The 27,143-nt window shown below is 32.9% G+C and overlaps 1 protein-coding gene across 1 annotated transcript in view; it reads left to right on the top strand.

Moving 5' to 3' along the window:
• The window catches only part of CCDC178 (coiled-coil domain containing 178), a 610,238-nt gene that overhangs the window by 208,366 nt on the left and 374,729 nt on the right, over nucleotides 1-27,143 (top strand). Inside the window, exons 15-18 of the mRNA XM_031946472.1 lie at nucleotides 3,466-3,528; nucleotides 6,132-6,293; nucleotides 8,824-8,937; nucleotides 21,388-21,533. Coding sequence (XP_031802332.1) covers nucleotides 3,466-3,528; nucleotides 6,132-6,293; nucleotides 8,824-8,937; nucleotides 21,388-21,533 — 485 coding nt within the window. The remainder of the gene's footprint in view (nucleotides 1-3,465; nucleotides 3,529-6,131; nucleotides 6,294-8,823; nucleotides 8,938-21,387; nucleotides 21,534-27,143) is intronic.

Raw genomic sequence — 27,143 nt, forward strand, 5'->3', positions numbered from 1 at the left:
ATCCACCTTCAGAGAAAGAACTGATAAACTTTTTAAATTTTTTTAGAAAAATTATAGGTTTTTATTTACAAAACATATGCACGGGTAATTTTTCAACATTGACCCTTGCAAAAACTTCTGTTCCAACTTTTCCTCTCCTTCTCTCTATCCCCTCCCCTACTTATGAACTCTTACATGCAAATTAAAGTATATTTTTTCATTTTTTTCTTGCCATTTCAGAAAATCTGGCAAATATGAACATGTTTTGCATGATTTCCTATGTATAATTGATATCATATTACTACTTTCTCAGTGTCTGGAGAAAATTTGGAACTCCAAATTTTAAAATAATAAAAATAAGTAATAAAAGGTTCTGCTGAACCTCCCTAGAATAGGAGACATTAAATGTTATTTAATTCAACTTTTATAAGATTCAGGAATCCCTTCTATACTATTCAGCTTTGTTTGAGCACTTCTAGTGGCAGTGGACTGACTACCTTCTTAGGAAGCTCATTTTATTATTATCAGTTCCAAATATTAGAAAGTTCATTCTTAAACTGAGTGATTTCTTCCCATTGGCACTAGAAATTTCTGATCAAGTTTATTAAAATGATTCATTCTTCCATATAACCAATCTTTTGATACCTTTGAAAATAGTCCTGGTCCATTCTACATCTTAACTTCTCCTTGCTAATTGCTTTAATTTCTTTAACCATTTCTTACATGATACAGTTTTCAGACTCTCACCTGCCAAGTCACTATTTTTTTGAATGAAGTCTAATTAAGTAGTTGTTGTCTCTCAAACTATGGTACCATAAACTGAATACAGTAATCCTAACTGATATCTATTGAAATAAGGCTACTACTATATTGTTTTGGTTATACAATGGTATAGCCCCTGATTAAATCAGCTATTTTTAAGAGGCAGATCACATTTTTGGTTCACTGTTAATGGTTGATTATAGCCGCAGATCTTTTTTCACAAAAATTTCAGTCAAACTGTATTTTCATAATTCCCTACAAAATCCATTATTTGGATAGAAATACAAGATTTTACATTCCTATTATATTATAATAATTAATTTAAGCATTCTTGGATTGGACCTATGTATTAAGTATGTATCAAAGAATCTTTAAAAGAATTGTTTCTGTTTCTGTTCTGTTATTTAACCTATGCCTAATTTGTCCATTTATTTACTTATTTTATGTACAAGGTCATCAAGACAGATTATGTAAAATTTCTTACTAAAACCAGGATATCCATGACATCACCTGATAGAGTAATTCTAATAACAAAACTGAAGAGCTTACTTTGGGAAACATTGTTACTAGCAAACTCATACTATTTTCTTTGTGTTTAAAGACCAATCATTTTATGAATGTGCTCTAGAATCTTTAAGAATGTCTGTATGAATAATAATGCATTGTGGTTTCTAGAATCCATTTTTATCCATTTTGCAGTTTCCAAATGATTGTTAAAATCATTTTTTTACAAAATTTTTGCATTTTACATGTAAAAACATGTAAAAAAAGAAATGGTCCATAATCACATCTGTAGGTAGATTGCAACAACAAAGTAGTTATTATCATTATTATTGTTGTTGTTATGACCCACATTGTATCAACTTTTATAAAATATTTTGGGTCCTTGAAATTTAATTTGTGTATGCTTATGCTTAGGGAACTAATTTATAGTGACTCTCATGACTGTTTAGTGTGTAAAAAGACAAACAAAATACTTCAATCAGACAGAACACAACTATGTTTTAAATTTGACTGATTCAGTGATTTTCTAAGCAATCTTTTTAATTAAGAAATTTCTAATTTGAGATGAAAAAAAGCATGTATTATGAAGCATTTAATATCTAAATACAGGTATGTCTTTGGTCTTTGATGTACAAAAACACTGAGGTTTTTTTTCCCCTTATTTTTGTTAACCTCTCAAACTGTGGTGAATCTGTATTTCTAACAGTTAATTTCAAAAGAGCTATCCAAGAAACGATCTTATGAGGTCATGGGATCATAGATCTAAAACCTGACAGGACTTTTGAAGTTGTATAGCCCAACCCTCTCAATATGCTGATGAGGAAATTGAGGCTGCTTTTTCAATGTAGTTTCAATGAATTTCTGTTGCGTGTCTAATGGTTTCATTCATTAGTACAAATAGAAGTCTATCCTTCAATGAAATGTTTTATTGCTTCCTCACCAATCCTTTATATCGTATTTCTTTCTTTTTTAAATAAAGGGATTTTTAAAAGTAATTAGATTTCTAAATAGTTGGTGTAGATTATGTGTCAGGGCCAGTGATCAGAGAGCAGGTCTTTTCTCTAGGGCTTTCAGTTTAAGTAGGATGTGTGTGGAGTTACTTAGAGCCATGATAGATGGGTGTATGACGATTTTAATTTTATTCCATATTCTGGAAAAGTCTCTGAACCACAATGGATAAGATTACCTATTAAGCTAGATCATATTGATGGTGACCTGTGATGTTAGTTTATTTCACAAAATATAATTTAGAGAACAATAATAGATTCTTAGAATTGGAAAGATCCTTAGAGGATATTTTAGTTCCATCCTAACTCCAATTTCTTCCCTGCATATATACATATTACATTGGCAACAAATGGTCATCCAACCTTTTAGAACTGCTTCATTGATGGGGCACTCCTAATAGAAAATGTATTGGATCTGGAGTTGGAAAATCCAATTGCTAGGTGAGAAAACCAAATCTGTTACAATGAGCAAGTCACTTCACTTTGCTAAGCATCAATTTTTTCATCTATAAGTTGAGGGGCTTGGACTAAAAGACTTCTAAGACTCCATCATGGTCTAAAGCTATGATGCTATGATTTCATAATTTTTGAGTTATAATTATTAGAATAGTAATACCTTTATTAATCCCATAAACTACATATTTATCTTTTTTACCTATTTGTCATAGTTTCTCCTGACAACTCCTAATGGATCCCAGAGCTAAGCCTTCCCTTTTATATCTCCTCAGCATATCTGCTCACTCTGTAGAATTTATTTTAAAAATCAGTATTATTCTAGGAATTTGAAGACTTTATTTATGCTTGTGCTAAAAACCTAAGTTACTTGTCCCTAGTTTTCAAGCGAATAAATTCATGAGACAGAGGAAACTTTCAGAGTAACAGCTTTAAGAGACATGAGTGTAGGACATAGTTTGTCTTTTTTGATCATTTTGATTTATTATTATTACAGAAGTACATTTGGATATAATCAGGTAAGAAAACTAGGCTTAAAATTACTTTGAGTCAATTTTCTGATAAAAAACCACTTTTCTCTAAAATGCTTTATCTCTACATAAATTTATTTTATGTTTTATGGGACCTAATTTATTTAAGATGAATGTTTTATTCTGAATTATACCTTACATGTAACATTGTTCATTGGATTTTTTCTTTAAAAACAATATTGTTCATTAGACCGAAATCCTAATTTGTTACTTTATTTGACACTTTTTAGCTCCTGGAAGCATACTTTAAAAAGTTAATCCGAGATCAAACAGGACTTGCAATAATGATTAAGGTAAAAAATGAAAAGTCCGAATTTGCTTTCTGTTGTGCATTTTATTTTAGTTTTTAAAATCTTCCTGTAATGAAGCATCTTTTCACTACATGAATTTCCAGTAAGCGGTTTTCTCTCTCTTACTGATGACAGTTGCCTTCTTTATACGACTGGCAATGTCTGACCATGCATGAAGAAACTGACCTCCAGTCCCCACAGCTCATTTTGTGGACTAATGGGAATTTCTGCCAGTCTAGTAAAAGGACAAAAAGAATCTTATTCTTAAATGTCCAAGTCCCTTGTTAGTTATGTGATGGTGACATTCTTTACTTTTAGTGCCTTCCACTTAAATTTCTTTATTTAACCCTGAACAGAATATCATCGGAGAATACATTTCCTTAGTAAGAAATTTTTTAAGCTTAGATATATCTAACCCAACTAAATAGTCTATGCAAAACGTTGTACTTTTGACTGGATTCTTTTGCCATGTAATACTTATTGTCATGATATATGTGCACAAAACAACCTTAGAAATATATAAAGAAGGCAAAAGAAAAAAAAAATCCATGTGAATTCCCCATAGATGAAAAGAATTAATTTTAAAAGATAAAACTTTTTTAAATTAACAAATATTTTTCTCCCTTTCATCTCTCTTTCTTACTGTGCTCCCTCCTTAAGAAATTAAAAACAATAAAAAAATTCTTTGTAATAAATTTGCATAATCCAGCAAAACAAATTTCCATATTGCCTCGGTCCAAAAATACATGGCCCATTTTATCCTTAGAGCCCATTTATATTAACTTGTTTTTTTCTCTATTTGAGGAGTAATTGGGGTTAAGTGAATTTTTCGGGGTCTTTTGCTAATAATAAATGTTGTATCTGACTTTACATTTGAACTCAAGTCATCCAACTACAGTCAACTGTGCCACCAAATTCCTTGAAGATACAGAAAAATTGGGGATTGATTTTATGTAAAACATATTCTCCAGATGTTCTTTCAAATTAAAATATGTATAATCCCCTCAATTCTTAATGTAATTTTTCATTTTTATATTGCTATAAAGACATTTGGCCATACTTGTTTTCTCTGTATCTAACTAACTTTGGATCCAATCTGCAAGCAATATTAATATTCCTGGTTTTGCAAATTTTTAGGGTATTTTGATAATTCTTTTGAAAAAATTCAAAAAAACATTTTAGAGAATGCTTGTAATGTGCAAGAGACTTTGGTATGTATATAAAAACATGAATGTATACATAAGGACACATACATGCAAGCAGTTCTGTGGAGAAGTCCATTTCTTGAGAATAGGAAATACATATATATAATAAATGTATGTGTACATACATCTATATAAAAACATATTTCTCAGTGTGTATATAGAAACATCTATTTCTATGTTTCTTTTTATCTATTTAGCTATGTGCATGTGTACACACACACATAGGGAGTTCCAAAAGTCTTAGTTCATTTTTACACTTAAATATTATATATGATAGTAGTATATGAGATATTTGTAACTATGTGTTTATGTATATGTAAATGTATATAAGTATGTGGCAACTAGGTGGCACAATGGATAGCTCAATCTAGCCAACTATCCATGTGACCTGGACAAATCCCTCAATCCTGTTTACCTCAATTTCTTCATCTGTAAAATGAACTGGAAAGGAAAATGGAAAACCACTCCAGTATCTTTGCTAAGAAAAGTCCAGGTGAGGTTACAAAGAGTCAGACATACCTGAAAATGATTGAACAACAAATTGATGTATGTATATGTGTGTGTATGTGGATATATATGTGTGTGTGTGTGTGTATACATATATATATGTATATATGTATACACACACACACACACACACACACACACATATATATATATATATATATATATATATATATATATATATATATATGTTTTATGGTCTTAGACAATTGCCGGGGATCTTGAGAAGTAAGTTATCTGCCCAGTTTCACATAGCCAGTATGCTTCATAGTTCCAGAATCCAGGTCTTCATGCTCCAAGGCAAGCTCCCTATCACTTAAGCACTGAAGCTTTCCTATACAGTATGTATAAAAAAAAAATCATAAAGAAATTAGCTTGCAAATTTAAAGGGGGAAGGATCACCTTCAGCTACAGGGATCAGGGAAGACTTCATTGAGAGGGTGACATTTGATCTGGACCTTGAAGAGTGAGTAAGAATCTGATAGATGAAGGTGTGGAGGCAAGGCATTTCAGGCAGGTGGAACAATTTGTGCCAACACACAAAGATAGAAAAATAGAAGACTTTTTTTGAGAAATGCCAAGTAGTACAATTATAATATGGATTTGGATTCATAAGGGGGACTAATATGAAGCAAAATGGAAAGGGGAAGTTGGAGCCAGAGCACAGAGGGCTTTGAATGCCAAGCTAAAGAATTCGTACTTTCTTAGGGGGAATGCAGGAATACCACAGAATGATAACTGGACTTTATGCATTATTGATGAAGCTACAGATAATGCAAACATTTTGTTAGTAGTAGGTTTCTACTGTATTTTCACATTAAACCTTTTCATCCATTTTCCTTGATGACATTTCACTTCTATTTTCATGTATTGGTTTCTTTTAATTTTTATCAATAGAATCGAATGGAAACAGTCATGGCAGAACATGAAGAACAGAAAAGATACATGGAAGTAAAGAAAGAGGACGCTTTACAGGCATTGTCTGAGATGGAAGCACCTTTTCAAGAACTATTAGAAGAAGTTGCAAGAGTCAAAGAGTTGAAAGATGAACAAATTGAGGTATTCAAAAAGAAATTACAATCTTTTTAAAAAGACCAATTAGGGACCTCATTATACAAAATATGTAAATGTGTGCATGATTCTCCAGAATTCCCTCTGCCCCACATCACTGATTACTTATTAGATATTACCAATTGTTCTGTAATCTCAGAATTAACTTCGGGGCAGATAGGTGGCACAGTAAATAGAGCACCGGCCCTGAAGTTAGGAGGACCTGAGTTCAAATTTGACCACTTCCTGGTTGTGTGACCCTGGGCTAGTTACTTAACCTTAATTGCTTCAAAAAAAAAAAAATTAACTTCAAGTCTTCTCTCTTCCTCATTGTCCATATCCCATCACATTGCACCTTTGTTGATTCTACCAAATAGTATCTCTCCTCTCTGACCCCTTCTCTCTTCATTCACCACCTTAGCGCAAGTCCTCATCACTTTTCACCCAGACTCTTAATGGCCTCTTGATGGGTCTCCTTTACTTTTAATTCATCATCCACATGGCTACCAAAAGTGTTATTCCTTAAAAGACAGATCTGACAAATTTAGACTAAGAAGTTAAGAGGTACAATCAATTCTGTATTTGGAATAAGGAATTCCAAATTTAAATTTGGCTTTATATAATTGCTACCTGTGTGAACTGGGGTTGTGAGGATGAAATAAGATATTTCTAAGAGGTTTTGCAAACCTGAAAGTGATGGTATGTAAATGCTAATAAAAATAATGATGATGATGATGATGATAATGATGGTGATGTCATCATCACTACCTTGCTCCAAAAATTGCCAATACTTCTGTTTGAAAACCTTGCTCTCTCTTCAGCCTGTCTTACCAGGTTTATTATACATTACTCTTTAACATTTTCTAGCCAAATTAGAAAAACAAATTAGAGCCAAATCTAGCTAGGTAGCACAGTAGATAGTATTAGGTCTGGAACTAGGAAGATTGTTCTTCATGATCCAGCCTTAGATCCTTGAAATCTGTGTGACTCTAAACCTTATTTGCCTCAAATTTTCCTAATCTCCTGAAGGATTACCCTCTTGTCAGTTGTCATTTCTGTTGTTCAATGATACTAGTCTAATTCATACTTTTACTTATGAAACTGCAGGGAAGTGTCTAATGTTTTGAAGTATATTACTAAGCAACATTTTGGTTTTATTCACCTATGCTCATTTGAATATTCATAATCCATGATTCACAATAACTAGTTTTGCTGAAAAAAATACTAGAATTCTTTAAGCTGAACATTTTTATTATCCTTATTCATTGCTAGTATGAATCATTATCACTTTTACTTTTTGTATAGTTTTAGCTATATTTTTTTCTTTTAAATCACATGCATAAAGAGTACATTATGACACTCCATCATGATAATTGTGATTTTGGTTCCAAAGTTTTCAAAGTGTAAACTTTTTTGTTTATTGAAGCTTGTACTATTTTTTGTTCTGAGAATAATTGTTTACACACATAAAAGAATAAATTTTACAAAATGAAACTTTTTTTGAAAGTCTGACATAAAAAGTGCAAATTTTTGTTATATTATTTAACTGGATAATTTTTTATGCCTTCAGTAATGAACTGTGAAGTGTCTCTTTTTAAAAGTAAATATTTTCAAAGCAGTCAATTAATGATGATAACTAAAGCTGGCAGCCCTTCCCAGAGTAAAAAAAAAATATATATATATATATATATATATATTTCTATATTTAAATGTTTTAATGAAATTGTATTTCTCTGTAGCATGAGTCATTTAATATTTTTAGCCCTGTATTCAATAATGTTTTGAACTTTTAATTTTCTTACAGAATAAAGTGTTGAATAGATATGCTTGCAAGTGTTTGTAATCCACTAAAGGTGGCATGACATAGAGCAGGGTATAAAAAATAAATGTATAAATAAAACAACTATTGATAATGAATCATAAAGAAATTTATTTTAAAAATTCTTTGGTATATGTATAATCTTACTATTTATTAAAGATAAAAGGAAATTTGCATACTCATGAGGTGGATGTGCTTATTCATTTTTCCATAAAGAATTAAATCTTGTGGGAATATTTAATATCTTTTACTGTTGCTTAATTTTTCATGACTCCTACATTCAGTTATGTGACATGGGATCAGAAGGTACAATTTAAGAAGCTTTGAAAAAGGGAAGATAGGGAGGGAGGATTGAAGGCAGTAAGAGCTAAGTTAATGTTTTCCCTCTGATGCATAATGGGCTTTAGGACTCTGGGAAAGTCATTCAATTTCTGCTCCAGGCAACTTTCTAAGAATGTAAATTGAAGAGAAAGTGCTTATCTAAATAGGTAAAAGGAGTTTCTTTACTTTTCTAAAGGACCAGAAGGAAATTCCTCACGTTAAAGAAATCCTACAGCTAAACTCTATCCCTTGTGAAATTTGCAGGTTATAAGTTATAAGTAGTATGTATATCTTTACTCCATTGGAGACAAAATGAATTGAATTACTTTAAAGTGGTCACTTAGTGGTTTGATAACTAGGACTTTTTAGTAGCACATTTTAATATCTGAATATTTCTAGACAATTCAAGCTTTGGAAGTGCACAAAGAAGAAGTTGTAAGACGGCGGACCCAAATACAAATGGAGTATGTTCAGAGAAAATCGGAAATGTTGGAAGCAATAGTGACCTCAAAGGTAAGGAATTTAATGTTATCAAGCAGTTTGAAATGAGAATTTATAAAATCAATTTAATTTAATTTAATCCAAATAAATTTAATTATGTTACTTCTGCTCAGTTGACTGGGCTGAATTATACAGGTATCTAGATGTACTTGTGCATGAATATATGCATGTACACTTTCACACATATTTCTTCCTTTCTATTTGAATTAGTGTAGTTTAACAAGTCCCTAACTTGAGTTAGGATAAAATACAAAAGCTAAATGGATAAGTTCAGTGTTTTCTACAACTTCCAAGGGAAAGAGAGAAGGAGGAAAGGAGAGAGAAAAAGTAAGTGGAGGGATGGGGGGAGAGGAAGAGAGAGAGAAGGAGAGAGAAACAGAGAGAGGAACAGGGAAAGGCGTTATGGATTCAGAACTTAATAGGACTTGCTTGCAGATTACACTTTTGCTCAGTAGATGGCATCTTCTTGTAACCAAAGAGTTTGATCTGCTGTAAAAGTTACTAAACTGAATAATCTACAAAAGCAATTCTTTTTTTTTTTTAATTTTAATCATGAATGTCTTATTTTATAGCAATGTTTTAATATACTTAAAACTAATTTTAAAAAGTGTTTGGGTACTTAAGAGCTTAGTGTGGATTATATGTATAAAGAATTTACTTAAAGTATATATCCCTTCTGTTCCTTTTAATCAAAAAAAAAGTTGTTTAGAAAAAAGTTAATTATCAAATCCTTTAAATATTAGAAGAAAAACTCATTTCAAAAATAGTTTTTAATTCTTAAAAAAAAAAACTAAAAAATAAAAACAAAAACAAAAACCTTACCTATCAGCAAATGATGCTACTGGAGAGCGTCTTTAACTGGCTGTCTAAATTCTTTTTTAAAGCTTTTCCCCTCTAATTTTTGTATATCTTTGTTGTATATGTGAGACCAGACTTGTGATTTCCCAGATTATTAGTATAGGGGATTTCCTGGTAATGAAACTTTCTCAGTGCAAATTTACATTTGATCCACAATTTACACTCTGAAAGAGTTACTTGGGGCAATAAGAGATAAAATGCTTTCTGGGACCCAAAGTCTTTTTCATAAGGCTTAATCTAAGTCTTTCCTGATTTTGAGATCAACTCTTTATCCAGTACATTAAGTTGCAGCTCTTTTTTTTATACTTTAATATGTTTTTTAAACATTTGTACATTCAATTGTTTGCAGTTTTGTGGATTATCATCAGATGTTAGTTTGGGGTATAAGTAGTAATAAATTATATATTACTGTAAAAAGAGCAATGAAGTCTCCTGGAATTTAGGTGAACATTAAGGAAGATAAACTATAAGGCCAGTTATTTTATTATTTCATTATTATTTCAATAATTGATGTGACTGATTTTTTTCTAGGCATTCATACATTTTATCCTAAAATATTTAATTTTGTTCATATTTGTCTCCAATATGTGTTCACAATGTCATAGTTAAAATGATTGACAAACTTCTTGAGGCCTCAACTCATTGAAGAATAATTCTGTCATGTTTAGGAAGTGTGAAGTTTAGTCTATATAGATATAGTAAATGTTTACCCATATAATATAAATGAGGGTCACTGGTAAAATCCTTCAATCTTCTGATGATTCCCTCATATAGGAAATACAATTATACCCTTAGAAATGAAAACCTCTTAGTTCAGCATTGTCTTCTGCTTTGGGAGTTAAGATTGTTTCTTTTAAAATATAAATATTTCTTAAAGGAATAAAATGTCAAGTCATTCACAACTTAGGGCAAATTAATTAGTGACTTTCCTTTATGGATTCAGGAAGGTGGGAACAATAAGAGAGCCCAGAGCACAAGAAACCATTAAGAAGTGGATGATAAAGAAACATTTACCCATAGACAAAGGCCACAGGTACCAAGACTTCACTCCATCTGCTTCACAGTTTTTCCTAACGCTCTCATTATTGAAGAGTATAGTTTTTTTTTTTTTTTTTTGTTTTGTTTTGTTTTTACATAATAGGAGTCAGTGGAAACAGAATAAAAACCAGATTCAAATCACTATTAAATTTAAGTTTCCTGATCCATGTAACTTCTAGTTATCCTCCAGTTTCCAATAAAATATATTTACACTTTAGGGAAAGAGAGTGAGTAGTACCCAATGGAAAAGGTCCTGAACTTGAAAGACAAAAGAAATCACAGGAGTTCATATAAACCACAAGTCCAATCTTATCCATTTATCCCCTCTACACAACAAATCACTCTTTCCATCTTTATTTGAAGATCCCTGTTGAGGGTGAACCTACCTCCTGAGGCATCCTATTTTAACTTTAACCCAGGAGTTATAGTTCTGTCCTCTGAGACCCAGCAGAACAAATGCAACCAATTCCTACATGACAACCCTTCAAAAACTGAAAAAGTGCTCTCATGTCCCCTTTGTCTTCTTTTCTTCAGATTTTGCATGCAAATTTCATAAGGTCATAAAAGCCTTCAGGACTTTGATCATATTGACTCACAAGGATCTTGAGATTATTAGCTTATTTATTTTTACTATCCTTAAAAAATTTAAACAAACCAATGCACATTTGATCTTCCACTCGAGCTATTGTCTTATGTTTCTTTTTTTTCCCCTACAACTACTCTTAGAAGAAAAAACAAAACCAAAAATACCTCTCTTCTCTTGCTGCTCTATTCTCACTTGCAATATGTTTTTTCCTCATTCAAATGAAACTACTATCTCAAAAGTTACAAGTGATCTCTTTTTAAAAAATGACATTTTTTTTACATTTCCTAACTCCTCAGTCTTTTCTTTGCTTCTCCCAGAGAGCCATCACATATAACAAAGAATCTATTTTAAAAATTATCAAAAATAATCATCAAAGAATTCTGATAATATGTGAAATATTCTACACTTATGAACACTTACTTCTCCAAAGAAGTGGAGAAAACTGCCGAATTATATCTCTTCTTTAAGATCAAGTTTGCACTTTGAATTTTATAGCACTTTATTTATAAATAATTTTGACTGGAGAATAAATTAGAGTGAAAAGAGATTTGAGGCAAGGAGTCTAATAAGAATTACATAGAAGTATTTAGCTGAAGGGAGCTGAACGGAGAGAAGAGTAAGAGATAATGCAAAGATAGAAATGGCAAGAATTGACAGCATAATCATATGTAGGGTGAGAAGATGGCACCCAGATTGTGAGATTGGATAACCAGAAACGTGGTAGTACCTTCAATAATAATAATAATAAAGTTAGGAAAAGTTACGGGTTAGAATAGAAAGATAATGAGTTCTGTTTTGATAAAGTTTGAGATGTTTTTAGGACATCTAGTTTGAGATGTTCAAAAGTTATTTGGGGTTGTACAGCTAGAGATAAAGAGGAGGCCAAAAGTTGGATTGTATAGATCTGGAAATGATCAGCAAAAAGATGAGGGAGATGAGAAGAGGAGACCCAGAATAAAGTTTTGGAGAATAAGCATAGTTAAAAGGGATGACATGAATGGAGATCTAGCAGTGAAGAAAAAGAAAGAACTATTAGACAGCAGTAGAAGTACCAGGGGAGAACAGTATTGAGTGATGTTATGGGCCAGAACTCTGAACTTGAAACAAAAGATTCTTACAAGGTACTAAGTCAGTGGAATTGATAGAGACAATAGTTATCTAATTTAGCATGGTTCAGTATGATTGATTTAATCCTACAAGGAGATGTTATGGGCCAGAACTTGAAACAAGGTACTAGGTGGAATTAAGGAGACAATGGTTAAATCTAGTTTAGTATTGATTTAATCCTACAACAAATAATGGTTTCCTAGTGATATAATGATTGGTATATACTCAGTGTGGAGCATATAAGCAAAGGGACTGAGAGCCACAGAGGAAAAGCATTCAGGACCAGAAGAGACAAGTGCACTAGAAGCTCTCAGAGGCTGAGACAGATTCATTCCATCATCCACCTTTGTGGTGGCTGGAGAGTGAAGCACAAACCTTTGAATTTGGAGAGATTCAGAAGCCAGAGAAGGCAGGCAAGAGCTCAAGCTCTCAGAACCAAGGAGAGAGATAGGCCTCTAAGAAAACTAGATGAGCCCAAGTGAAGGAGACAAGACTTTGAAAGAGATAATAAAGGATTTGGACTTTAACACCTGACTGTACTTGTGGTGATTACACTGAATGAAGGCTGCTTCCAGAGACCCCAAGAAAACCCAACAAAAGAACATTACATTTTAGAGAGAGCATTACATTTTGGTGCCTGAACATGGAACCAAGAACCTTCATCTGTGACCCAGAAATTAGGGTGAGTACAAAAAGGAAACTTTGTAAAAGGCTAAAGTAGTATTTCAGCTAAAATGGGAAAAATGTTTAGAAAGTAGCCTTTTCTTCTTCAAGGAAAATGTGTCAAAAGCTTGGTCAGACTGATTTAAAAAATCAAGGTTTAATTGTAACTTGGGAGCAGATCATTGAACTTTTAGAAACAGTACAGTACACATCTCCTTGGTTCTCTAAGGAAAAAGAATTAGATCCAGATATAGATGAGTAGAAATTAGTAGGAGAGCAAATATGTGACTATTATAATGATAATGGACCTGGCTCTTTTTCCAAAGAAACACTTTATACATATAACTTAATACAACTGGCTTTAGGAAATTATATAAGTTATAGAATAAGGAAAAAGAAGAAAGAGCAGGAGAGGGAGGATCCAGACAAACTATGTGAAAAGGATGAAGAATCAAATAAGAATGGAGTTAAATACAATCTGAGTGTGGTGCTTCACAGCAGGAGAAATTAGGGCATTCCCCATCCCTTGATCTACCTCCCTCAATTAACTCTTTATAGGTGGAGGGAGAGGGAGGAGGGGGGAGAGGCAGTAACACAATCAGCACTACCTGTGAAGCAGCCTATGACAAGATTACAAAAGGCACTGGTTAAGGCTAAAAAAGGACAGGATACATCTGATTTAATAAATGCATACCCTGTGATTGAAGAGCTTAACTCTTCAGGTCAGCAATGTAGAAGATACACTCCTTTTGATCTGGAAAAAATTAAGGATTTGAAAAGGGGTTGCACTCTTTATGGAGCTACATCATCTTATGTTAAGATGTTACTAGAGAATTTGGCTTATGAAATCTTAACCCCTAGTGATTGGAAATCCATAGCAAGGACAAGTTTAGAACCTGGACAAAACTTGTTGTGGCTTTCAGAGTATCATGAATTATGAAGGATTCAAGCCCAACGCAACAAGCAAACTAAAGTTAATACTCCAATCACCTTTGACCAACTAGCAGGTGAAGGTCAGAATGAAGACAATTCAGCACAGATTAATTACTTCATAGCAGCATATGAACAAATTGCTACTGCTGCTATAAAAGTTTGGAGTTCCCTCCCATGGAAAGATTGAGGGGAAGCCTTCACAAAAATAGAGCAAGGTTCCAATGAACCTTTTTGCTGATTTTATGGGATGTCTGCAGACAGCTGTCACAAGAACCACTGGAAAAAATGCAGCTACAAGAATTATGATAAGACAACTGGCTAAAGAAAATGCTAATGAGATTTGCAAAAGAATTATATGGGACTACACAAGGTTGCTCCTTTAGAGATCATAAGATGCTGTGCCACAGTGAGCACAAGTGCGTATTATACGCACTTGAAAAACATGGGAAGACAGGGTCCCTTTTGGCAAGGGACTTCTAGAGAGACTCTTAGATGCTTTCAGTGTGGAAAAATAGGACATCTGAGAGCCCAGTGTAGGTATAGAGATAGAGTGAGAGGACAAGGTGAGAGAATAAGACCCAAAACCCTATGTCCAAAATGCAAGTGAGGTTTCCACTGAGCCTCAGAATGTAGATTAACCCAAGGAAATGAGAGGCAGAGCCTAGCTCCAAGATATCAAACAAAAAACAGGTGGGGCATGATGGCAGCCAAGGTTACACCTTTAGAAGTTCAGGACTCTTATATGATCAGTCAGCCAAAATATAATCATATGGGAGAAAGGAATTACATGATCAATCAGCAGAAAAACAATCAGATAGCATAAAGAGATTACAATTGGAGAGAATACAGGCTTTTTTAATCCAACAGAAGGGCAGTATCCAGTGCAAACAGCTCCAATGTAATTGTCAGGTGATGAGGAGAAATCTGGAAAGTAGTAAATAGAAAGGATTAGAGAGGTTAACTGCTTGAGGGAGAGGGTTTGCTTGTATTTCTACAGATGGAGAAGGAAACAGATGGGTGGCAACAAGCACCTGGAAAGAGACAAAAAGAGAAAAACCTTGAAACAAAGAAGATCTAAAAAACACCTGACACTGAAGGAGCATGGCTGATAATGAGACTGTTAAAGAACTTTAAAACCAGCAGGAATCTTGGATTCCTTGAGATGAAAAATTGTTGATAAAGACTGTTGCAGGACTTCAAAACTTGCAGGAATTATTGAATTCCTGGCACGTGAAGTAACAGACAATAGATTCCTTTTGGACTATTTCTAGGACTTATGGATATGTATAAATCCTTATGTTGATTTATGTTATTTGTTACATCACTACTAACTAGCCTGTGTTACTATGTGCTTATGTAATTTATGTAATTATGTTTAATACCTCCCATATCGATGGATTTATGTATACCTGTTTTAAGAGTGAGATCCTTCAGAAACCCGCTAAACTAATTTGATTTCCCATTTCCTTTGGTGTTTTCATCTCCCTTCCTGAGATGTCAGGGAGGGCATGATCACCTCTTTTTATGATGTTTTTACCTCTCTTTTGAGGAGTCAGGGAAGGTATGATCACCTCCTTTTGGGGGGTTCTCACCTCCTTGAAAAGTCAGGGAAGGTGACCTATGTTCTAAAAACAAAAGAAAGTGGGAGATGTTATGGGCCAGAACTCTGAACTTGAAACAAAGGATTCTTACAAGGTACTAAGTCAATGGAATTGATAGAAACAATAGTTATCTAAGTTAGCATGGTTCAGTATGATTGATTTAATCCTACAAGGAGATGTTATGGGCTAGAACTTGAAACAAGATATTAAGTGGAATTGAGGAGACAATGGTTAAATCTAGTTTAGCATTGATTTAATATGACAACAAATAATGGTTTCCTAGTGATATAATGATTCATGTATACTCAGTGTGGGGCATATAAGCAAAGGGACTGAAAGTCATAGATGAGAAGCTCTCAGGCTCAGAAGAGACAAGCGCACTAGAAGCTCTCAGAGGCTGAGACAGATTCATTCCATCATCCACCTTTGTGATGGCTGGAGACTGAAGCACAAACCTTTGAATTTGGGGAGATTCAGAAGTCAGAGAAGGCAGGCAGGAGCTCAAGCTCTTGGAACCAAGGAGAGAGATAGGCCTCTAAGAAAACTAGTCGAGCTCCAAATGAAGGAGACAAGACTTTGAAAGAGATAATAAAGGACTTGGAGTTTAACACCTGGCTATACTTGTGATGATTACACTGAACTGAAATGAAGGCTGCCTTCAGACCCCAAGAAAACCCAACAGGAGAACATTACATTTTGGTAAGGTTACTACAGAGTAAAAATCTAGAAAGGACAGAATAAGGAAATAGTGATCAATAGTGCAAAAGATTACAGAGAGGTAAAAAAAGATTGAGTTTTGAGGGGCAACTTTCATTTTATATGAGATCAGATACAAGTCTTTGTGTGGACATATACACATAAATAAATTATATATATTACATATGTATATGTTTTTCACTTTTTACTCAAATTTTAAAAATCTGCCTTATATTCATGTTACCTTGAATATCACAGTACATGGGAGCTAAGGATCCTTTATAATTTCCTTTGGTATTTGGATGTAAATCAAATTGTATGGAAATTAGGGATTGGTGCAAAAAGTGATTTGTGAGTTGTCTTCCACATTGAATCTATGCTACAAAACATGCATAAAACTTCCAGCCAACTTATCCATTCCATTTCATTCCTCTGGAGTTTCTGTCTGATTGTCTTTCATTATATTTATCCATATTTCATTTCTCTTTGTTCCTTCAATGAATTTTAAACAAGGTGGGATTTACCCAGTTTTCTTCTTATAGTATGTAAACATTGAATCATTAGTTAGAATTTTCATGTTATATGGAGAGAGACAGAGTGGTACAATAAAGAAAGTAGAATGTGGAGTCAGTGGACCAGGATTCAAAATTCTTCCTTTTCTACTTATGACTTCTATGACCCAGAAATGGTCTTATCACCTTGGTTTTTTAATATGTATAATAAAAGAGTTGGACCATCTGACCACTATGAACCCTTGATCTAAATATGTAATCCTATGTGCTTATGATGTTTTAATAACTTTTAAGTTTCAACTTAATTTTAATTTAATTGATTAAGTTTCTGACTTTCTTCAGAATTGTTTAAAATTAGTAATTGTATCAGAGACTCACATCTTTATTTTATGCTCAACTTCACAAAATAGCATATCCCTAGGTAGTAACTATCCTTTTTGATTTTCAATAAATCTTATGGACTTTTCTTTAGTTTTTTTTATTGTCAATAATTAGTCTTGTCTAGTTCAAACTGTTCTTTGGTACCTGAGCTAATTCTTTCTGTCAAGTGAAACAAAACAGCAAAGACATGGAATGTGGCAACTATATTTCTGAGAACATTCTTGGGTTCCTCTTTGATAAGATCTTTTCAGTTCTGTAGCTCTATACTTTGCCTTCAAATATCAATATTTCTAAGGAATGGTATTGTATGATTTCTTGACATATGATACTAAGGATCTATATTTTCATCGTGTTTTGTTGGTTTGGGAGAGACCAATGAAACTCAAGTTTCCTTTCCTAAGTTTGTTTTCAAGATTCATTTATTTAATTGCTATAGATGTCAAATATTATTTCAATTTTAGTGAATATTTTTTCCAACATTGCACTGATTTGTTGTGGCAACTTTGCATTTTTGTGTTTTTTTCCCCTGTGCTGTTGTTAATATCATTTGTGATTTTCCATTTTCTGTTTAGAATAGAAATCCATTCTTTTGATTCTTATGGTAATTCTAGTTTCATGTCTGGATGATGCCCAATTATTGTTTTGTTTCTTTAATAGATCTGTGAATTAAAAAATTTGGACATACCTTCCAGTTGTGAGAATATAATCTATATATGCCTTCTTATTTTTTGTGAATCTTGTCCATGTCCTCCCATAAATTCTTCCCAGGTATGTAATCTTATCATGCTGGGGCTGTATCTATATCCCTTGATATTGCTTAGGTTCTAAGGGAGCATGTGAGTGATGCATTGGTTATCTCTCTTCTCTACATAATTAATTCACCTCCTTTTCTATTCGTACATCCTCTGGTGACATCCCTTATACCACTTCTTCCCTGCAATTTTTTTCTCATAGGCAAAATGCTATTAGCCATGTGCTTCTCGATTGTCTCTTGGGTGACCTTCATCTTTAATTACTTGGAGACTAGTGTTCCATGTCTCATTGCTATTCAGTATTACCAAAAGAATATTGATGTCAAATATGGGTCTTCAATTAAGGGGTAAGTTGTCATTGTGGTAATATTCTTTTCTTTCCTAATTTATTTTTACTTTCTTCTAACTTACAGTATTAATTACATTGGGGTTTCTTCTGTATTTATTAATTTTGTCAGGATCTGAGAGGTTGTTGTTGTTGATAATGATGATGTGTGCTTGTGCAATTTTCCTTGTGAAGATTTTCCTTCCTTTTTTGTTTTGTTGTTCTTTTACTGTATATCCTTTTTTTATTTCTGATTTCAATCAATAAATATTCTTAAATGCCTACTTTGTGCCAGGCATCTTGCTTAGTGATGTAGATACAAAAAGAAACAAAAGATACCCTCTCAAGGAGCTTACAGTCTAGTGGGAGATACAATATTCAAACAAACATACACATAACAATATTCAAACAAACACACACATAACAAGTTATGTACAAGATAAATAGGAAAAATAACAAAAAGAAGTTACTAGAATTAAAGGAGTTTATGTAAAAGGTAAGCTTTTAATTAGGACTTAAAAGGAAGCCAGTGAGTTCAGTATTCAGAATAGAGGAGAAAGAGCATCCAAGGTGTGAGGAATAAATAGCCAGAGAGAATGCCCAAAGATGATAAATGGAGAGTGTTGTTCATGAAACAGCCTGGAAGTCAGTATCAGTGGAGTGAAGAATATATGCCAGAGAACAAGGTGTAAGAAACCTAGCTAGGTAGGGGGGAGCTAGATTATAAAGGAATGTGAATGCCAAACAGAACATTTTACATTCGTTCCTGAAGGCAATAGGAAGTCTGGAGTTTATTGAATGGGGGGAAAAGGTTGAAAGTGAAAAGATTGGACCTAAGCCTTATGAAAATCACTTTGATGACTGAATGGAGGACATACTGGCAAGGGGCAAGACCTGAGGTAGGCAGACCTACTATCAGGCTATTGCAGTGATTGAACCTGGGGTAATGGGGACCTGAAGTATCTTAATAGCAATGCCAGAGTAAAGAAGGGGGACATATTTGAGAGATGTTGTAAAGGTAAAATTGGTAGGTCTTAGCAATGGCTTGGATATGGAGAGAGAGGAAAGATAGTGAAAGAATCTAGGATAACTTCTAGGTAGTGAGCCTGAGGGACAAGGAGTATAGTGTTATCCTCTACTGTAATAGGGAGGATAAGAGGTAAGCAGAGGGTTTAGGGAGAAAGATAATACGGTTTTGGACATATTGCATTTAAAATGTTTATTAGAATTCAGTTTGAGATGTGTGAAAGCCAATTGTATATGCAAGATTAGATGACAATAGGGAGCAATTGGGTCAGGGAAGGTAGATTTGAGAATCATCAGTGTAATTAAATTCTTGGGAGCTGATGAGATTCCCCAAGTAAAATAGTAGAGGGGGAAAAGAGGAGAGGACTGAAAGGACACCTAGAATATGATCTGGAAGATTTTCCAGGAAAGAAGACACAAAGAGAGGTAAGATAGGAAGAAAACCAGGAGAGAAAGGTGTCCTAAAAACCTAAGAGAAGAGAATCATTAGGTTTGACAATTAAGACTATAAGTAACTTTGGAGAGAACAATTTCAGTGGAATGATAAGATCAGAAATCAGATTGTGAGGGGTTTAGAAAAGAGCAAACAGAAAGTGGTTGTAGATGACCTTTTAAAGGAATTAGCTGCAAAGGGCAGAAGAACAATAATTAGCAGGGATGAAAGGGTCAAGTGAGGATTTTTTTAGGATAGGGGAGCATGGGCATATTTGTAGGTAGCATAAAATGAATCAGAGGAGAAAGATTTTCACTTGAAAAAGTGAAAAGGGGTGACAGAGAGAAATCTTTTAGAGGAGATGGAATAAAATATGATTATTACAATGAATAGAAGTGTTGAGTAAGGCCACTTCATTAAATGAGATGGAGGTAAAAAATGAGAGTGACAGAAGACACCTGAGTGATAGTTGATGAGAAAGAGGGGAAAAGAAGTTTACAGTGAATGGCTTTAATTTAAAAAAAAATACGAGGCACACTTCTTCGCTAACTGGTGGAAGGGGTGCCATGGGAAGTTTGGGGATGTATGAAGAAGTTTGGAAAAGCTATGTGGAAAGTACAGGATAGTGAGTTGAAGAAGAAGGTATAATAGAATTGCCTAGTAGCAGTGAGGACCCAACTTATACAACATAAACTTGTAGTGAACCCATTCAAAATGGTTATGTTTTTCTTCACTTTCATTCAGCAATGTGTTATAGACCGAATGGCAGGAGAGTGATTCAAGGTTGAGGGTTAGCTAAGTATAATCAATGATGTATTGTGTTGGGGGGGAGTGTTTTGTGTATATTTATATGGAAAAATGAAGCTTTACTAATAGCAGCCACTTAGCCATTTTTGGAAGTGTCCTTTCCTTTCCTTTCCTTTCCTTCATTTTATGTCCTAACCATCCATCAGTGAAGGTGAAAAGCCACTTCTTCCATTAAATCATCACTGATGTCCATTTCCTTGAAGTGATTTCATAAGGAATTTTGTTCTTTTATACACTTATAAGATTCTAATTTGTATTTTACCTATTTGTGCATATGCCCTATATCTCAAATTAGATTTTAAGGTACTTGAGGGCAGAAATTTTTTTCTCCTTTTATCTTCCTCATTGTTTACCATGGTGAATTGCAGGTATAACTTTTTAAAAATAATTGTTTATTGATTTAACAGAATCAATAAAACAATGAATGAATGAATAACATATGTCATTTAAGGAAAAATCAGTTATCTAATGTGAAATAGTGAGCTGAGATGCTTTTAAAAATTTTAATGAGATTATTATATATTATTTTTTACCATAGTAAAAAATAGAGAAAATGGGATTAGCCACATATATTACAGTCAGGTAAAAATTACATTAAAATCATAATAGATACTTCAATTTCTCATTTTGAAATAATACATCTTTTGATAACCAACTTCTTGCCACTACTATTTATATCTTCAAAATTCCTTTTCAAGAACCTAGATATTTAAAATGAAATATTTCTGAACTACTTTCCCCCAGAAAAGACGTGTCACTCTTGCCAAGGAAATTGAACTAGCCAAAACTACAATTGTCACTCTGACTAAGGAAATAAAACATACAAAAGAAGAGCTTGAGACAAAAAGGGACGAGAAGATATTTCTCGATGAAAAACTTGGCAAATTGAGGTAAGTTCTTAGTTCTTATCTAAGTTTTAAAGAAACATTTAATAATAACAGCATTTATATAGCAATTTAAGGTTTTGTAAAACATTTCACAAATCTTTTATCATTATATCTTCACAGCATCTGTGGAAGGAAGATGTTATTATCCCCATTTTACAACTGGAGGCAATTAGATATTGAGTGAATTGCCCAGGGTCACACAGTCAGTAATTGTCTGAACCAGGATTTGAACTCAGCCCTTCCTTACTTTACAGCCAGTCCTCTAAACCCTGTACCACTTAGCTGCCTCAAATACTTGCAACACTCCTAATGTCAGGTGGAAGAAAATTAAATTTACTAAAATAATATGGATTGATTTTTTTAAATGTTTCATGTGTCCAGTGTTACTATAAATGGGGCAAGATTAACATCTTTTTTATTGTTGTTATTATTCAACATTATGAGAAACCTATTAAATTTTACCTCCATTGTTCATTATTTTTCCACTTTTGTTAATATTTAAACCACAGGAGATACTTCTTCTTATTTCAATGTATATATATTCAAGTCTTTATTATCTGAAAGATTCCTTCCTCTTCCCTACTTTACATATATTAGTTGTTACTCTTTCTCCTCTATTCTGAAAAAAGAGAGAGAGAGAGAGAGAGAGAGAGAGAGAGAGAGAGAGAGAGAGAGAGAGAGATTTAACAATTGAGCTTGGGCTCTTCTATCTTAGTGAAAAGGCTCAGAGACATTTGACATGTTTGGTTTTTTAAATAAAATTTGGCTTTGACGGTGTTTTTCACTTATTTTTAAAGACATTGAAGTTCATGACTCTGCCGGTCTGAGAATTTGTAGGGTAGCAATATCTTACTCATTTTGATCACTGGGTTATAGGTTTAATCTTAATTAATTTAATCTTTGCCAGCTTCCCATTTCTTATTTCATGCTAATAAACTGACAAAGGATAAGCATAGAAACCTTTTCTTAATATGATAAAGAACATATATATCTAAAACCACAGACAAGGATTACATGATGGAGATTCACTAAATACATTTCCAATAAATATAAAAGTAATGATTTGCTCTTTTGAGATTTGACAACATTTTTAGAAATTCCACCTGTTGAAATAAAACAGGAGGAAGAAATTAAAAGCATAAGCAAAGAATAATTAAAACTATCCATATTTTTTCCTGATTAAAAATTTACATAAAGAATTTCAAAGAATCAGCAAAGAAACAAGTTGAAAATTTAATATCTTCAGCTAAGTAACAATATATAAACCAAAACTTTAGTCACTATAAGATGTATATAGAATAAGGGAATAATATAAAGCTACATCCAAGACACATACCTCACACACACACACACACACACACACACACACACACACACATACACACATAGAATGCAAAAAATACGTATGAGTCAGTCTTATCAGAAACAATCAGCATTTATAGTTAGAATTATAAAACACTCTTTAAAGAAATAAAGAACAAATTATGGAAAGTTCATAGCATGTGGGCTAAATCAATATAATAAAAATAATACTACTTAAATTAGTTGACAGATTTGGGACTGTACTATAAAACTACTAAGGGATCATTGGGTGATTTAAAACTAGAATTAGAATTCATAGAATTAGCTAAAGTAGTTACAAAATTATTTGAAAGAAATAAAGATCTAGAATTTCAAAAAAGAGAAGTAAAAAATAGGAAAGAAGAGATATAAAGTAATATTCATCAAAACAATTAAATACTGTGATGGGTGAAATCTAAACAACTGAGGAAACAAAAAGTTCAAGCTTCTGAGCCATATCAGTTTATTAAACAATGTATGCCAATTGCAATACAAATTAGGAACAGGTCTCCTCAGCTTGGCACTGGACCCCAAGACTTTTATACAGTAAAAGAAAACAAATAGGATATAAACCAGGACACAAGATTAGGTAATCTGACTTCTAATTAGAGGAAAGATCAGGGGGCTTGCTGAGTTGAAAAAGGGAGATGAGTGAACAGATATAATTCTCTGAAATTGTTGGGGGGGGAGTTATATTCCATTTACTCTCTGTTTTCAATCAGAGGAACAAGAAAGAGTAACTTATTGACTTGTACAAGGACAGTTTTTGAATAAGACATATAGATTGCTTAAGATGTATAATTGTGAGAAAATTTCTTGCATCAATTTTTGGATCTGACTAAATTTCTGATCAGCGTAACTGAAGTCCTTAGTTGAGGGCCTCTAAGCAACAGATAGAAATTGGCCAGCTTCCCAAGCATGCAAGGATAGGTTCAAGCAATGTGATAATTTTTTTTCTATAATTCTTACAACTAAAAAAATTTTAATCACAAGATAAAAAATGGACTAAGCCCATAAATGAATAGAATGAAAGCTAAACTAGGTTCAGAAGCGAGGCACAAGTTGGAGTCAGTGTGGTTCTAGAAACAGAGCCGAGGGTCAGATACTCTTCCTGTCTGATTCTTGGCTATCTTTGTTGATTCTGAACCTGTTTTTCTGAAGAAAATTAAACACTGAGGGAAACTGAGTGTACACCATATTCTGCTATGACTCCTGCCCTCTGCTTCACTTTAGGCAGCATTTGCTTGTTATCTGCATTTACCTCTATCTTCCCGCACTTTTATGTATGTTACTTCCCCTGTATAATTAGAGGGAACATAGATTTCCTTCAAACATTTATCAAGAAATTTTTGGATGACATTGGCTATTTTGGTTGTCTTTTCTAGGTTTTCATTCTTACAATTCAGTATTTCAGTGCATCTGTGATTTCTCTGACATGCTTATCTCCTAATAATGAAGTGCATTATAACTCACCTATGTTACCTTGTTCATCACAATTTTTGTTTCTATTTTCCCATAAATTCTTTCTAGAGGATCTACCTAGCATGCAAGAAATCTTACTTATTTTTAATATTCCCCAGATTTCTGAGTGACATATTTTATATTTCTTGCTACTTAACAAACCTTATCCAATCATTTATTACCTACATGATCATTCTAATGGCATTTTTTTTTTTTTGCACACAAGTCATCACTGGTACTAAAATGCAACCTATTTATACCCACTATGCATCTTTTACTATGCCTCCCAGGTCAACTGCTCTTTTAACTCTTTTGAGATTGTATTTTTTCATGATTTACAGCTATATATAGAATCACAAGAAGAATACTGGTGTTACAAAAAAAAATAGATTTTGTTTCAGTGAGCAGATTAAGATGTTTGAGAAATACTATACATTTCCTCAAATGCAATTTGTTATTGTTCCAATTCGGTTCTACAACTTCCTAACCAAAATAGAAGTATTAATAGAATGGAATCTAAGTTGTTTTCCAGATGTTGAGAGCTGCAGTGCTGCCCATGTAAAAGCTGAGGCACTCAAAGCTCTTCATGAAGCTGCAATAAGTACTAAGCATATCCAAATCTATGACATGTCTAGCATTAATTTAAAATTTTCAAGTTGTTATTCAACTTCCTCATGTGTCAAATACGAAGCATAAATTTAAAAGATTTATAAAATCACAAATTGGGTACATTATTTGTATTGCAACTATGGTATCCTGCTTTAAGAAGAATGTAAGTAAAATTGAAAAGAGAGTTTTTCCTATATCATTACAGGCCTGCTGGCACTTATATATTAAACCCACTATGGCCTGTAAATTTTGATATATTATAAGCAATAATATGCAGATATCATCTTTAACAGCATTCTACTGATATTGAAACAATTGTATAACATTTATTGATGAAAATAACAATAGATATCTCTGTGGGATACACATTTTCCAAATAAAAGGATGATGAGTTCCAGTCAGTTGTTAAATCAGGCAACAGAATTCCTAAGCTTTTTCATTATTTTTCTTGACATTCTAGATCTTTTGGTTTTCCAAATGAATTATTATTATTATTATTATTGTCTAGTTTTATAAATATATCTTTGACTTTTTGTTATAGCACTAAATCTGTAATCTAATTTTTCATTTTTATTATGTCACATGATGTATCCATGAGCACTGAATATTTCTATAACTATTTAAATTATTCTTTATTTCTTTAAGGATCATTTTATAAATAAATCTATATAGGTATCAAGTGTGTTTTTGTAGGTTAACTCCTTTATATTTTATGTATTTAATAGGTGTTTTCTATTTTAAAACAAATTAGAAAAATGGTTTTTTCCCTTTCTATGATAACCTCTTAGATTTTTTATTATTATATTGAAAGACTGTTGATTTTTATGAATTTGTTTTTTAGCCTACTACTTTACCTAGGCTATTATTGTTTGTCTCAATATCCTTGCTGATTCTCTGGGATTTCTATGTAAACCATTTTGTCATCCTCTTTGAGCCAATTTTGATGAGAGTAAGGTTCAATCTCTCACCCTTTTCTCCCCCTTTTCCCCTCTACTGTAAAAGCTATTTCTTGTCTCATTTTTATGGCAAATAATTTGCATCATTCCACTTCTCCCTTTCTCTTTTTCCCAGTACATTCTTCTCACCTCTTAATTTCATCATTTTTTTAATAAAAAAGACATTATTCCTTCACATTCAATTCACACTTGTGCCCTCTGACTATATATATATATATATATATATATATATATACTTCTTCTAACTACCATAATAATGAGAAAGTTCTAATGAGTTACAAGTATCATCTTCTCATGAAGGAATAAAAGCAGATAAACCTTATTAAGTCCCTTATTATATCATTTTCCTGATTACCTCCTTATGCTTCTCCAGAGTCCTGTATTTGAAGATCAGATTTTCCATTCAGCTCTGGTCTTATCATCACAAATGCTTGAAAACCCTCTATTTCATTGAATAACCATCTTTTCTTCTGAAGGAGTTTATTCAATTTTGCTGGGTAGGTGATTCTTGGTTGTAATCCAAGCTCTATTGCTCTCTAGAATATCATATTCCAAGCCTTCTTCTTCTTTAATGTAGAAGCTGCTAAATCTTGTGTTATCCTGATTCTGGCTCCACTATACTTGAATTTTTCTTTCTGGATGTTTGCAATATTTTCTCCTTAATCTGGGAGTTCCAGAATTTGGCTATAATATTCCAAGACACTTTCAAACTTTTGGGGAGATCTCTTTCAGGAGATGATTGTGGATTCTTTCAATTTCTATTTTATCCTCTAGTTCTAGAATATCAGGACAGTTTTCTTTGATAATTTGTAGAAAGATAATTTTCAGGCTCTTTTTTTAAATCATTACTCTCAGGGAGACCGATAATTGTTAAATTCTCTCTCCTGATCTATTTTCTAAATCAGTTGTTTTTCCAATGAAATAGTTCACTTTTTTCTATTTTTTCATTTTTGGAGCTTTATTGTATCTTGATTTCTCATAAAGTCGTTAACTTCCATTTGCTTAATTCTATTTTTAAGGAATTATTTTGCTCAGTGAGTTTTTGTGCCTCCTTTCCTAATTGGTCATTTTTAAGGCGTTCTTCTCGTTAGATTTTTGCATTTCCTTTTGTACCACTCTCGATTCTTTTCCTAATTTTTCCTCTATCTCTCTTACTTGATTACCAAAATCCCTTTTGGACTCTTCCATGGTCTGAATCCAATTCTTATTTTTCTTGGAGGCTTTGGATTTGGAATTTTGACTGTTA

Source organism: Sarcophilus harrisii, chromosome 1 (genome assembly GCF_902635505.1).
Source record: "Sarcophilus harrisii chromosome 1, mSarHar1.11, whole genome shotgun sequence".
Taxonomy (NCBI): domain Eukaryota; kingdom Metazoa; phylum Chordata; class Mammalia; order Dasyuromorphia; family Dasyuridae; genus Sarcophilus; species Sarcophilus harrisii.